The 15,536-nt window shown below is 49.1% G+C and overlaps 1 protein-coding gene across 1 annotated transcript in view; it reads right to left on the bottom strand.

The window, feature by feature from the left end:
* Pkd1l2 (polycystin 1 like 2) overlaps nt 1-15,536 on the bottom strand; it is an 81,771-nt gene that overhangs the window by 31,140 nt on the left and 35,095 nt on the right. The window contains exons 18-25 of the mRNA XM_052167299.1: nt 14,597-14,779; nt 12,311-12,435; nt 10,318-10,444; nt 9,037-9,168; nt 7,829-8,048; nt 6,095-6,288; nt 2,327-2,557; nt 37-138 (exon numbers count right to left, since the gene is read on the bottom strand). Of these exons, the coding sequence (XP_052023259.1) occupies nt 37-138; nt 2,327-2,557; nt 6,095-6,288; nt 7,829-8,048; nt 9,037-9,168; nt 10,318-10,444; nt 12,311-12,435; nt 14,597-14,779 (1,314 nt within the window). The remainder of the gene's footprint in view (nt 1-36; nt 139-2,326; nt 2,558-6,094; nt 6,289-7,828; nt 8,049-9,036; nt 9,169-10,317; nt 10,445-12,310; nt 12,436-14,596; nt 14,780-15,536) is intronic.

Below are 15,536 nucleotides of genomic sequence, written 5' to 3'. Positions count from 1 at the left end.
TGCACGGGGACAGACACACCTACCAACCACAGGTACCTTTGAAGATGTGGCTGCCCCTCGCCGGTGTCCAGTGTAGACTGTCACCAGGTAGTGATAGTGGGCAAAGGGATCATTATCCTCCAGGACTATGACTTTCACCTGGACAGAAGGACAGAGTCAGCGCCACCCTACTCGGTGAGCTCACCCACCAGCCAGGAGCTAAGAACAAGTCAGTCACCCATGACAATGAACACACAAAAGCAAAACTGCATTCACGACAATCTGATCCAGTGAGAACTGTCCTTCATGAAAGCAGGGCTTCCAGAGAACTACCAGCAAAGGCAAGGAAGCGTCAAGTGCTTTCATGATTAAGTATTAACTGTGGAGTTAAATTGGAAATGGGTGGGGTGTTAAACTGAGAATGTTCGGTGTTAGGTATGGTGAGCCAACTGTTTATACAATCAGATTTGCTCCCCCAGGAAATTCAGAAATGAGATGTTTAGATGTTTTAGCGAAAGCGTCAAGTGGTCTGACTTAGCTGGGGGCTGCGGTGACCTCTGGGTCACGCTGCCCTCTCTACCTCCCATGAGAGTTTTACATCAGCTTCTGAGGCACTGCTTTCAAGGGTGCAGTCATCTCTGTCACAGACATACTCTTTGCGGGCAGCTAGCTGAGAGTCAATGACCCATCTGTGAAATATTTGGGTGTGACTAAGACCTGTGCATCTCAGCCCAGCTGGGTCAGATCTCCTCAAGGACTGGCCAGCTGTCACTGCTGCAGGTCACTGCCAGGGGCTCCCCCTAAAAGTTCCTCTTAGGGAACACCCACAGCCTTAACTCCATTTTAGAGCCTGCCTTCTGGGAGTCAACTTGTGTCATCTAAGATGTATTATATAAATCGTGTGTGTGTGTGTGTGTGTGTGTGTGTGTGTGTAGATAGATAGATAGATAGATAGATAGATAGATAGATAGATAGATAGATAGATAGGGGTGTTTCTTTTTTGAGACAAGGTCTCACTATGTAGTCTTGACTGGCTTGGAGTTCTCTATGTAGAGCAGCCTGGCCTTGAACTCAGAAATCTATACACCTTGGCCTCTTGAGTGATGAGATTAAATGTGTATGACTGTATATGTGTGTGTGTGTGTGTGTGTGCATGTGTGTGTGTGTGTAGTGTATAGTATGTGTGTAGTGTGTGTATAGTGTGTGTGTGTAGTGTGTATGTATAGTGTGTGTGTGTATGTATAGTGTGTGTGTAGTGTGTGTGTGTAATGTGTGTGTATAGTGTGTATGTATAGTTTGTGTGTAGTGTGTATGTATAGTGTGTGTATAGTGTGTGTGTGTATGTATAGTGTGTGTATAGTGTGTGTGTAGTGTGTGTGTGTAATGTGTGTGTATAGTGTGTATGTATAGTTTGTGTGTAGTGTGTATGTATAGTGTGTGTGTGTGTGTGTGTGTGTGTGTGTATTGCATTGTACACATGGCCAGTGTCCAAAGAGGCAGAATAGTGCATCAGATGCCCTGGATTGGGGTTACAGGTGCCTGTGAGCTCCCTGATGCGTATTCTAGGCATGGACCTTGAGCTTGGTCTCTGTGCAACATCAGCATGTGCTGTTTTACTTATTTGCTTTATATGCCTGTGTGTAGGTATGTGCGTGCACGTGAATCCCCTGGAGCTGGAGTTGCTGGAGTTAGGGATGGTTGTGAGTCACCATGTGGGTGCTCAGAACTAAACTCATGTGCTCTGCAGGAGCGACAAGTGCTCTTAATCATGGTGCCACCTCTCCAGCCCCATCGTGGTGGTTTTGTCTTTGTTGTTATTTTTTTGGACATGGTCTCATTATGTATGCCCTAGCTGGCCTAGAACATACTATAGGGCTGGAGAGATGGCTCAGCAGCTAAGAGCACTGACTGCTCTTCCAGAGGTAGATATCAAAGTTTGGTCTCATGTTCAAAGACAGCAGTGTGAATGCTGAGTGACGCTTTATGACATTTAATTCTGTGGTGTTATCCCTCGTGATGGGTAGGGAGGACGGAGCAGTGACAGCAGCCTCGGGCTCTGCCACACTGAGTCCTCACACTCACCTATGCGTTTCCTCAGACATTCATGAACATAAGTAGGGTGGTGGCTGCATGCTGTGAGCATTTAGTTGATGATTGATAGCACAATCTCCCTGATAATGTGACGAAAGGGGATGATTTGTAAATGCTTAGGCTGAGGGGACAGCTCACCTGAAATGACCCCGGGGGTTAAAGCCTAGACTACCACAACTGGCCTCTCCACAGACCCCTGACCTCTGACCTCTACAGCCCCTGCCCCTCCTCTTCCCCCAGGAACCCAGCACCTCACCTTGGCCTGATCCTGTCTGTCTTTTCTCCTTGCCCAGATCACCACCAGCACGTAGACCATGCAGAGGCAGCCCACCGTGGTAACCACCACGGGGTTGTCCTCAAAGGTAGCAAAGAGCTCGGCAGTCTGGCGGACGTCAACGGCACTGGGCATCACCAGGAACGTGCTTCCGAAGAAAGTGAGGTGGTTGCACAGGCAGTGCGTCTGGGAGGCAGTGGATCTCGGGCCGACCTGCAAACCCCGAAGAGACCATGTTTGGGAAACACCACCTCAGTGTAGATTTAGTCAACCTCTGGTCAAAATTATAGTTTTTTAGGGTAGGGATGTAACTTGGTTGGTAGAGAGCTTGCCTAGAATGCATGAAGCCCCGATGGAATCAACATCATGTAAACTGCGCATGTGGTGGCACTCACCTCAAATCCCAGAATCAGAAGGTAGGAAGATCAAGTGTTCAAGGTCATCCCCTGCTACATATTCAAGGCTAACCTGAGCTACGCAAGACTCTGGCTGACTGGCTATCTAGGCCAAAGGCATCAAACCCACCTGGAGCTACAGTTACATTTGTCTGTGAGCTGCTGATGTGCATAGTGGGAACTGAACTTGGCTTCTCCGTGAAAGCAGCAAGGATCGGAGTCCAGAGTCCCAGAACCCAAATGGATGCATAAAGGTGGGCCTGTTGACCTGCTGGTAATTCCAGCCTCAGAAGGGGTTGGCAGGATCCCTGGAGAGAGCTGGGTACGGAGCCCAGTCATGCCTGAGACACCCTGCCTCACTGAAGGAGGTAGAAAGTGGAGGGAGATGCCTAGCATCAGCTTCCAGCCTATATACACATGGGTGCACATGCATGTGCACACACACTCAAACAAGCATGTGCACACACAATGAAAAGTGAAAAATTCGGGCTGGTGTGGTGGCTCAGTGGTTAACGGCACTGACTGCTCTTCTGAAGGTCCTGAGTTCAAATCCCAGCAACCACATGGTAGCTCACAGCCACCCATAATGAGATCTTCTTCTGGTATGTCTGAAGACAGCTACAGTGTACTTACTTATGATAATAACTAAATCTTTGGGCTGGAGCAAGCAGGGCCAGAGCGAGCAGAGGTCCTGAGTTCAATTCCCACAGCTACATGATGGCTCACAACCATCTGTACAACTACAGTGTACCCATATACATTAAATAAATACATACATACATACATACATACATACATAAATTTTTTAAAAAGAAAGAAAAATGAAAAATTCATCTTCAAAGAATACTATTTACTTTCATTGTGCTGGGGATCAAAAGTTAACCTTCCCAGTAATGTTTTGTTTGTTTGCTTCTTTCTTTTTTTAAAGTTTTTTTTTTTTTTGATTTGGTTTTTTCGAGACAGGGTTTCTCTCTATAGCCCTGGCTGTCCTGGAACTCACTCTGTAGACCAGGCTGGCCTTGAACTCAGAAATCCATCTGCCTCTGCCTCCCAGGGTGCTGGGATTACAGGCGTGAGCCACCACTGCCCAGCTTAAAGATTTATTTATTTATTTTATGTATATGAATACACTGTAGCTGTACAGATGTACAGATGGTTGTGATCCACCATGTGGTTGCTGGGATTTGAACTCAGGAAGTTCAGAAGAGCAGCCATCTCTCCAGCCCTCTTTCTTATTTTGGATTTTTTGCCTGATCTGCTTGCCAGGCTCTGGGATCAAAGGTACGCACTACCACCCTGGGCTTATGACACAGGGTCTTTCAACGGCCTGGAGTTCACCATCGAGGCCAAATAGGTTGGTCAGCCCTAGCCGCTGCTTGACTCTGCCTCTCCACAAGCAATGCCTGGCACTTTCACATATAGCCTAGAACCTGTGATACAAAGCGAGCCCTTTCTGACTGGACCATCGCTCCAACCCCAGGGGCATCCTTTAAACAGCATCACTAACATCTGGAACATCAGCATCACTAACATCTGGAAGCTCCCTTCTGTACTCAGAGTCTTAGGTTTGGCTGAGCAACTCTCCCCACCACTAGCCTGATGCCAGCCCTGGTTTCCATCTTACAAACAGCATTGCCCTCTACAACCAGAGGGTTTAACACAGTGATTCCCTTTGACAGGCAGAGCCTGCTCTGTAAGTTAGGCATTCTGCAAAGTTGCTTGCGCCCCTGAGACCCACTCAGTTTTACCTCATTTTAGCTCAGAGAGGCGGGGCAACTTGCCCAAGTTCATCCAGCGAGTATAGACTAAACTCATATTTATTTGATGGTAGACTGAACCCTAGGGTGCAGGGGCATCCCATGTTACCCATATAAGGTAGTTTTGGGGAGTGGGTGCTCTGGGAAGCCACCATTCCCCCGGGGCTAGTTCCTGAGATGCAAAGGCTGGTGCCTGGAGTGTGGGCACCTTCTCTCAGGACCTTCTTCGTGCCATTCTGCTCCTTGGATCTTGATAAAAATTCGATCACAATAAGGCCATTCTGAGCCTCAACAGTTGGGAAATCTGTGTTGTCATGGTGATATTTTGGCCACGAGCAAACCTGGCTCTGAAGCACAGGTCCTCTGTATGCAGCAGCCAGAAGCCAGGGTGGGGATTGACGAGGAAGCTGTTCCTACAGCTGATAAAGCCCAGAAGGGGCTCACCCTCAGTGTCCTCCTTCCACAGCTCTAGGACAGCATGCTCGCCATCTGTGTCCTCAGCTAAGCTTCTAATGTGATGGTTTTCCTCACCACTGGGACAGGGTGAACAGTTGGTCAGTTAATGAAAGAAGGTGCCACACCCATAGATCCAGAGAGGAGAGGGAGAAACTTGGATTCTCCCCGTAGGCAGGAGATCTTGGCAGGGCCTGGAATGGTAGAGAAGTCCAACAGGAGGCAGTGGAAGGCTCCCAGGAAGAGGGCTCTGGAGTGGGGGCCAGAAGGTGTGTTTGTGGGGTGGGGGCGGGGTACTGGAGCTTTCTAGATAGAAATAAGTAAAGAGAGCATTTAAGGGAGGTGCAGCCTATTTGACTCATGATTGGGACAATGTGGTCCTATCCAGAGAGTGCTCTGATGGCCTCAAAGCCAAAGTCTCCCTGCAGGACACTGCCACCTGGGCCTCAACCCCGTGATGCAGAGCGGATAAAAATTCAATCACAATAAGGCCATTCTGAACCTCGACAGTGGGGAGGGGGTGTGTGGGGGGGCGGGTAAACTATGTCTTCAAGGTGATGATTTGGCCACAGGCAGACCTGTCTCTGAGGCACGGGTCCTCTGGATGAGGTGCCTGCCTGACATTTGGAGGCAATCCATCCACTTCCCCGATCCATTGTCTCACTGCCTGTGAAATGGGGACGACAGCCCTCCTGGGGCTATCTGAAGCGCTGATGAGCTAATGCCGGTAAAGGTGAACTCGGGATACAACTGAGGTCATTTTCTGGAAAGTGACACCCTGGCCGGCCATCCCCCACCTCCCCACGATGGGGTGCCTTCTGAATCATGCTTATTTATACTCAGCGATCCTGCACTTTGGGCTCCTGAGATGGGCTCAGGTAGAGGTTGGGGACCAGACCGCCAAGCAGGGAGAAGCCGGGGCGTGTACCAGAGTTTATAGTCAGGAAATCCAACCTAGTCGGGACTGTGAAGTTTTCTCAAGGAAAATGGGCTTATCTGAGGGGAAAGAGGACATTCTGAGCACAGGAATGGCGTATACGGAGCACCTTGGAGAAGCCAGAGACCTTGTGCCCCAGGTGCCAAAGGGGACACTACAAGAGTAGACACGCCCACCAAGCCTCCCAGCTTACTCTTTAGGGCCTTACCTGGCACCCAGAGCTGTCCCAGGTCTCCTGGGTTTCATCCCAGAAGACACAATGTGCCAGGAAGGTGGTAATGCCAACTGTGAGGTTCCTGCCAGAGGTGGACTCCAGATCATCCTTGGGGACCACCCTCAAATAGTAGATTCCTTCTCCAAAGGGCAGGTCCTCTGGGTGCAGGATCCAGGTGGGAAGATCACCTACAGGAAACAAGGCCCTGGGCTCATTGAAACTAGGGGAGACCGAGGCGATATGGCAGGGTGTGGACCTCAAGGAGGCTCCATCATCCCAGGAGTGCCCTTGCTCGGTGTGCAGGGGCAGTCAAGACATGAAGGGCTCATGTCCTTATTGGCCATGTGATATCAGACTGGTTGTTGAGTGTCTATGTTCTTTTTTGCTTGATTTGTAGTTTTGAAGCAGAATCTTATATAGACCAGGCTGGCCTCAAACTTGCTACACAGTCAAGGTTGGGTCTCCTGGTCCTACTGGTCTTCCTGCCTTGGCCTCCTGGGTGCCGGGAATGCTCTGCACCTGGCTGGATCCTCTCTGCTCATGTCTGGAACATGCAGATCTCTACAGCTGGCTTTGGAAAGGTATTTATAGGCTCATCTGCATTTCCATGGCATGTAATAAATGTTTATCTAATGGGGACAAATGTAACACCAATAATAATCAGCCCATGAAAGCTGCTGAAGACGATAGGCAGTTTGTTCTTTGCTTTTTCATTAAATAATTGTGTGTGTGTGTGTGTGTGTGCATGTTTGTATGATGAGTATGTATATGTATGGCATGAATGTATGTGTATGTGCCTGTGTGGGTGTGTGCCTGTGTGGGTACATGTGTGTGTGGTGTGTATGTGTGCCTGTGTGTGTTCCATGTGTGTGCTCTATGTGTGTGCCTGTGTGTTTGCATGTGTATGTTTGTGGTATGGTGTGTATGTGCATGGTGTGTGTGTGTGTGTGTGTGTGTGTGTGTGTGGTGTGGTGTGGTGTGGAGTGTGTGTATGTGGTGTGGTGTAGAGTGTGTATGGTGTGTGTGTGTGTATGGTGTGGTGTGGAGTGTGTATGTGTGGTGTGGTGTAGAGTGTGTATGGTGTGTGTATGTGTGATGTGTGTGTGCAATGTGTATGATGTGTGTGTGCGATGTGTATGATGTGTGTGTGCGATGTGTATGATGTGTGTGTATATACGCATGTATGCATATGTGGAGACAGAAGGCTAACACTAACACTGGGTGCCTTATTTCATGCTTTAAAAAGATTTATTATTATTATTTTTAATTATGTGCACTTGGTATATGAATGTGGATATATGTGGGTGCCACCTAGCATGAGACAGGAACTGAACCAGGATCCTCCACGAGTGCAGTGTGTCCTCTTAACTGTTGAGCCATCGTTCCAGCTCCGTTTTTCATTTATTTTTTGGTTTGTTGGTTGGTTGGTTTTCTGTTTGAGACAAGTTCTTTCACTAGAACCTGCAACCTCACAGACTCATCTAGGCCAGCTGCCCGTGAACCCCAGAATGCTCCTGTCTGATCCTCCCCCACACAGGACTGGCATCACAGGCATAGGCCACTGCATCAAGCTTTTCATGTGGCTCCTGGGGTTGGAACTCTGGTCCTTATACTTTAAGGACTGAGCCATTTCCCCAGCCTTGTTCTCTGATTTTTCTTTGACACTTTAGTTGGAAGCTGGACACACTCGGGAATCCGCTCAAGAAAACAGCCCGGGAAGTTGATTACCTGTGGCGGCCACCGGAGGCAGGTGTGTTTGGGCATCATAGCTGGTCTCATTGGGATGGTAGCCATAGCCCAGGCTGAGTGTGAGTGGGACTCCAGGTCCCCAGTGTAGCTGGATCCCCAGAGCTGTGTCCCCTGCCGTCACATTCACTGACAGAGCGTCACGGGTGGCCAGGCTCAGCATCTGTGGCTCTATGTGTGCTGAAATCCGGGGCAGCAGGATCTGTTTCCAGAAACAAAGAGTTCCAACCAAGCAGCGGGTGGGCAGGGAAAGTGATTTATGTGTCCTGAGGTGTCTGTGTCGAAGGGCTGATGTGGACAGGAAGATCTCTACCTTGGGGACAGTGAGGTGTCTTTCCATCCTCCTGGTTCTACAAGCCACGTGTAGTCCTAGGTTTCTGGTCCATTTCTCCCCTCACCTCAACCTCTCCCTGTGACATTATCAGGAGTCAATATCTCCCCCTGAACCCTTCACCCCACCTGCTCCCCTCTTGTGAGGCTCCCTGTGACTCCATTGGGCCCCTGGATAATCTAGACCCAACAGTCCATCTCCCAAGTCAGTAAGTGCACCTTCCTGCCAAGACCCTGGTGGCGCATTCACAAGTGCCATGGGTGACAATGGAGACGTCCCTGCAAACAAGACATCATTGAAGGGGAAATGGCAGATGACTAGTAAAAAGTCAGTAAGCTCTGAAAAGAATCCAAGTGCCCATTGCACTGCGCAATGTTATCATTCTTGCTTGACTTTAAGGAGACTCTGATGGCGCTTGGAGGCTGCATCGTGGACCTTTGAAATGAACCTTTGGTTTGTGTGATGATTAGAATTCCATCCAACAGCCAGGGCGGTGGTGGCACACGCCTGTAATCCCAGCACTCTGGGAGGCAGTGGCAGATGGATTTCTGAGTTTGAGGCCAGCCTGGTCTACAGAGTGAGTTCCAGCCCAGCCAGGGCTACACAGAGAAACCCTGTCTTCCACCCCCGTCCCCAGAAAATTCCATCCAACAGAGTTGTATGCCCAGGAGAACTTGTCACATACCAAAGGTGTGTGGCTGGCCATGTATGCATGGCTTTGAGTTGAATACAATGTTTCATGGCGTAAGGGACACTGATCAGTTTCCTTCTTTAACAGTTCTCACAATGGACCCATTTGATTTCAAGCTGAAGAGAAGGTTAAAGGCTACCCGACTGATGCTAACAGCGCAGTGCCCACCTCGATATTCTGTGACAGGTTCTTCACTAGGATGGGATGGCCACTGAAGCTGGTCAGACGAAGTCCACCAACAGTCCCGCTGACATCAAATTGGCTTTGGGAAGGGAAAGGGTTCTGTGAGAAACTCATCATCTGAAAGCCAAGAGCAAGAAACACTGATGAGGGTCAGTGGTGAACAGGCCCCTGTGTGAACATGGAGATCCTGAGACTGGTGACCGGCCCTTGCTCTACGGGGTGGATGCAGGGCCCTGCCTTTAACTGATGATGCTTTCCAGAGATGTGGTTTCAAAGGGCTCGCTCCAGGAATCAGCAAGTCTTTCTTCCCCGAGGGTTGATATAATCAGATCTCCATACCTTCAATTTTATGTCTGTGGACTCAACTAAATGTAGACTGAAAATATTTGAAAAAAATGCATTTGTACTAATGGGTACTGATTTTTTTTCTTGCCATTCTCCTAAATAACACATTATCATTAACTACTTACCTAGCTGCTACATTGTATCAAAACTGTTACAAGAAACCCGGTCTTGATTTAAAGTCTGTGGAGAGGTGCAGGCTGAGCATGGTGGCAGTACCTTTACCTCCAGCCCTCAGAAGGCAGAAGTAGGCAGATCTCTGTGAGTTCAAGACCAACTTGGTTTACACAATGAATTCTGGGCCAGTCAAGACTACATAGTGAGCCTTTCCCTCCTTCCCCATCTCCTCTCCACATATATATGTCTTTGTGTATATGTATATATGTGTTTGTATATGTATGTGCATACATGTATATGTGAAGCTATGCATATGTTTTGTGTGACTGCTATACCATATTCTATAAAGGACTGAGCAGCCTCAAGACTTGAAACTCATATTTACAGGCATCCCAAAACCAATTCCATGGGTCCCAGGGGGTATCAAGAAGTGTCCAAGAAAAAGACTATTAGAAAAAGACTAGTCTATTTTCACTAGCGTTCAGGGAAACCAGATGTGCCTTAATCTGGGACATAAGGGGCCCTGGTCATTTTATGTCTTAGTTTTGGACAGAAACCTGGAGAGCATCACTATCAACTCATGAAACCAAGGCTGCTGGGGGACACTTGCAACCTGCTGGAAACAGGATAGACTTGGGTGTCCAGAGCCTTGGGGTCTGAGTCCCGCCGTGCTCCTGTCTGTGGCTCTGATGAGATACTGAACCTCAGCTGTAATGGATGGGTCCATAGCATCATCAGCGAGCAAATACAAGGGCCAGAGCTTTGCACATGGTAAAGGCTGTCTCCGAGGATGCATTGCTGGTTTACCCTTATGTCCACAGGCTCCTGGCTGTCCTCCATAGGGCAGAGGAAGGTGGCGACAGGCAGGGTGAAGGTCACAGAGTCAGCGGCAGCAGTGTGAACCGGAGAGCCTTGCCAACTCCGTGGCTGTATTCTGACCACAAGGTGAGAATAGGAAGAAAATAAGTTTGTGTTTGAGGAAGAACCCCCATTGTGCACTTGGAGAAGGAGGGGTTCTACTTTATTGTCAGAGATGGCTGCATTTGTGTTTAGCAGCCTCTGTGTTTCAAACAGACACAGCATCAGAAGCTGCTGGTGCCCCTGTGTGGATCAGAGATCCATGAACAAGGTCATATCAGAGTTAGAACTGACTCTAGATCCCTGGCAAATCACGTCTCCAAGTTTCTCTCCACTACCTGCCTAGACCTTTGATCCCATGGGTTTCCACCTCATATTTTCCGTTTTTTTGTCCTTGTCCCATCTGATGAGACCAGGGACCTGTGTCATAGCTGGATACTGCTTGTGGAATCTGCCACCGGGACCCATGGGAGCCACCATGGTCTGGAGAGTCAAGGACAGGGGCTTAGTGAGGGAGCCTCCTACAGGCAGGGAGTGGCATCGAGGTGTGTGTGTGTGTGTGTGTGTGTGGTGTGTGTGTGTGGTGTGTGTGTGTGGTGTGTGTGTGTGGTGTGTGTGTGTGGTATGTGTGTGTGGTGTGTGTATGTGTGTGTGGTGTGGTGTGTGTGTGTGTGTGTGGTGTGTGTGTGTAGTGTGTGGGTGTGGTATGTGTGTGTGTGGTGTGTGTGGTGTGTGTGGTGTGTGTGGTGTGTGTGTGTGGTGTGTGTGTGGTGTATGTGTGTGTGTGTGTGGTGTGTGTGGTGTGTGTGTGTGTGTGTGGTGTAGTGTGTGTGTGTGTGGTGTGTGTGTGTGGTGTGTGTGTGGTGTGTGTGTGTGTGGTGTGTGGTGTGTGTGTGTGGTGTGTGTGTGTGGTGTGTGTGTGTGTGTGTGATGTGTGCTGTGTGTGTGGTGTGTGTGTGTATGTGTGTGTGTGTGGTGTGTGTGTGTGTGTGTGTGTGTCTGTGTGTATGTCTCTGCTTCCTCTGGTTTGGATATGATCACCATCTCATTTCAGAGTAGCTGTAATCAGTTAACACCCCTAAGACTGGGCCCATTAATATTCCACTCTGGAAGGACCAGAGAGCTCACAGGCTTGTGGGGCCCGAGAACACATAGGCTCCTCTCACTCCCAAGGGTATATAAGCAGGCAATAATTGTTGACGAGTGGAGCTCTTTTCTTCAGTCGTGCACCCACCCATAAGTTGCCCACGCACCTGTATCTAATGTCATAAGTACCAAGTTAGATAGACTTGGGTGAAACTATTCCTACGTTTCTGTTATTTTCTCTATATATGGATGAGTTAAAATAGCCACCGGGCTACCTATGGTGGCTCATGTGCTTATAAAACCCAACCCTGGGGCAGGGGAAGAGTGATTACTGTAAGCAGTGGTTCTCAGAGCAGGCCAGGGTCTACATAAATAATCCCAGGTAAGTCAAGGCTACGCAGCAAGACCTGCTCTCAACAAATAAATACATAATAGTCACACTAGAGTGACTTCCCTGGAAAACACACACAACACAAAGTATCTTGAAGCTGACACAAACCTTCCTGGGAAAACTCAGACAAGTGTGTCTGGGATTTCCTCAGGCTATATTAATGGTATAACTAGGGCTACCTATGACACAGTGAGAATCATGTGCAAGGAAGTAGTCCCCCTGATTAGCCCTCTTACCTGCATAGCTCAGGTGATCCCAACACTGCCCTTATCCCTCCATAGCTCCCTTTCTATCCCATATAAACACCTATCATGGTAGAAAGACTCCATTACACCCACACACCGGGCTCAGATCCCAGAACTTCTCCATCCCTGAGACTGACTGGCCTCTGGGCCAGGCCTTGGGTAGCTTGGGGTGTGGGTTAGGGTATTGACTTTCTTGGTCATGCAGAGTGGAGCTCAGTACCTGTTTGTGTACACAGAGATGGAGGGGGTGGCCAGGATGGCTGGAAGGCCGCCTGGCAATGTCCCCAGCAGGAGCGCGCTCTGTAAATGGTCTACAGCTCGAAGCAGCTGGGCCACGACTCGAGCCTGGAGAGCAAGCAGAACGGGACTGTGGACTGTCATCGTAGTCCCCTTGGCTGCTGTCCCCAGGTTAGTATGGGACTCTTAGCACGGACTGGGAGGTGACAGACAAAGACAGACAGCCCTGCAGGTCATAAGCAAAGCAGGCATCTATAAGAAGCCCTGAGCATCTGCTCACTCCCGTGGAATCTTCCACCCACACAGACGCTCCACGAAACAAGCTCCTTTCCTCCCCTCAGTGGAAGAGAGACCACAGAAAAGAGGTGACTTAGGAAAGTCACACTATTGGCGAGATGAACCTGGCTTCAGGATCCATGTGACATGCCACTGTGCTGTGTGACCCTTTGCTGTGTGACCGTGCTGTCGTACGTACGCGTGGCCTAGGCCTTGCTCTAGCAGAGGCAAGAGCATAGGTAAGGCTCAGCGCCCTGCCGTATCCTAACCCCCAAAGCAGACACACTTGCTGCCACTTAGTTGGTTCCGTGGGTAAGATGCTTGCAACTAAACCTGACGACCCGAGTTCCATCCCAGGGCCTCGTGCATGTGAATAGAATATGGACATTTCACCCCACATGGTGGAAGGAGAGAATCGATTCCCATGGCTTGACCTCTGACCTCCGCATGCATGCTGTGGTCAAAGAAATCAATGTTTAGAAATGTTTCGACACATGCTCATGATGACAAACAAGGGTAGGGTAAGGACACAGCTGAGGACTTAGTAGGGTGTGTCTGTGTCTGTGTGTCAGTGTGTATTTGTATTTGTGCATATCCATGACTGTATGTGAGATGTCATTGCATGTATGTATGTGTCTGAGTGTGTACATGCAAGTCAGTGTGAGCACCAGTGTAAAAATGTGAGCGAGAGCTGGGCGGTGGTGGCTCACGCCTTTAATCCCAGCACTTGGGAGGCAGAGGCAGGCGGATTTCTGAGTTTGAGGCGAGCCTGGTCTACAGAGTGAGTTCCAGGACAGCCAGGGCTACACAGAGAAACCCTGTCTCGAAAAACCAAGAAAGAAAATGTGAGCGCGGATGAGTGAATTTGGGTATAGATCTGAGGGCATGTGTTTAAGTATGCATGGATGCACATGGGTGAGTTGATGTGTTGCTGAAACTACCTGTAAGGGCCTATATGTCACTGCATTGTATGTGAATATAAGTTAGTGTCTATGTGTATGTGCTTGAAGGTATGAAGTATGTGTATTTATGGCTCCCAGGGATGTGCATGGGTATGTGGCCATGTGCCTGTGTGTGAGGCTGTGCATATGTAGTTGTGAAGCAGATATATGTATGTATGTATGTATGTATGTATGTATGTATGTATGCATGTGCAAGGATGAACATGGGAGTCTGTGTTTAGTATCTGAACATGTGGGCACACATAAGACATCTTTGCATGTGTCTGTCCTTCATGTTGTTGCTGTGTTGCTACTGTGGCTGCTGCTGCTGCTGTTGTGTTGTTATTATTTTGGGTAGGAAAGGTAGTCCATTGGTTAGAAGACTGTGCAACAGCTACCATTTGGCTTTGTGGCTCCGCCATGATGATATCCTGAGAGGTAGTATTCTCAAGGCTCTCCCGTGACTCTCGGGGTGACACCTGTGCCTCATTTCTTGCTCTGAGTGGTTGACTCCTAAAGACATTCTGTGTTTTGGTTACAGGAACTAGGACATTGCCCAAACTTGCCAAGTGGTTCATACAACCTGTCCAGTGGACATCTGATGGGGTGAGGCAGAGTACCTTCAGGTATAGATAAGGAAAGGAGGCTCAGGGATGTTGGGTAGCTTGGCTGCTAAGAGACAGGTGGGATTCACTGAGTGCAGCACCCCTGTTCTGTGAGATAGGTGGGATTCACTGAGTGCAGCACCCTTGCTCTGTGAGACAGGTGGGATTCACTGAGTGCAGCACCCCTGCTCTGTGAGACAGGTGGGATTCACTGAGTACAGCATCCCTGTTCTGTGAGACAGGTAGGATTCACTGAGTGCAGCACCCCTGTTCTGTGTGCTATCCACGCTTGCTTTCTAGAGTCTTTCTTCCCAGCCTCTGAGAAGCATTGTAACCTCTGTGCCTATCCCCCCATCTGGAGACTGACAAGAAGGGTCCACCTAGCAACACCAGCACGAACCAAGTGTGCAGCATGCATGAGGCCTGCATCTGGTCCGGGGCACCCACCTGGCTGCGGTCGGCCTCCATAGGCTCTTCTGATCCGTGGCTGAGGGAAGCTTCCAGAACACTCCCCGCAGCCTCAAACATGGCCCTGGTGGCCTCCTGGCGTCTCCGATCCTCAGGACGAACCTTGGTACTGGCTGCCAACAGGGCTTCAGTGGCATGCTGCAGAACCTGGCTGGCCTCCCACTGTGATCACCCAGAGAAGGAAAAATAAGGTGAGCCCCTGCCAGGGATGTGTCACTCAGAGGATAAGGAGTATATTGGAAGGATGCCATGGGAGGGCCCAAGCCAGGGAAGAGCTAGATCAGAGCATGACACAAGCAGCCTGACTTACAAAACTGGCTCCTTCCTCCTTACCAGCATCCAAGTTTTTTCTGGGAGAGTAGCCTGGTCTGCCTCTGAATCTTTCCCAAAGTACTTAGCACAATATCCTACACACAACAGACATTTGGTAATATTTACTGACTAGAGGGATGTGGTACGGATGCATGAAGAATGGATGGAGGCTACATGGAGGATAGATATAAGCATGTCAGGTGGACAATAGATGGATTGAGGATCCATGCAAATGGGTGGAGGATGAATGGAGAATGGTTGGGGATTTATAGAGAAAGGATGGATGGAGGATGGAAGGAGAAAAGATGCATAGGTGGGTGGGTGGATGGCAGATGGGTAGATGAATGGATGGATGATGGATAAATGGATGGACACATGGATGGTTGATGGGTGGATAGATGATGGATGGACACATGGATGGATGATGGATGGATAGATGATGGATAGATGGATGGATGGACACATGGATGGTTGATGGGTGGATAGATGATGGATGGATAGATGGATGGAAGGAAGGATGGATGATGGATGTATGCATAGATGGATGGATGATGAGTAGATGAATGGATGGTGGATTGATGGATGGATGATGGATGGATGGATGGAT

The sequence above is a fragment of the Apodemus sylvaticus genome, chromosome 21, assembly GCF_947179515.1.
Source record: "Apodemus sylvaticus chromosome 21, mApoSyl1.1, whole genome shotgun sequence".
NCBI lineage: Eukaryota > Metazoa > Chordata > Mammalia > Rodentia > Muridae > Apodemus > Apodemus sylvaticus.
This window is presented reverse-complemented; position numbering and strand designations above follow the sequence as displayed.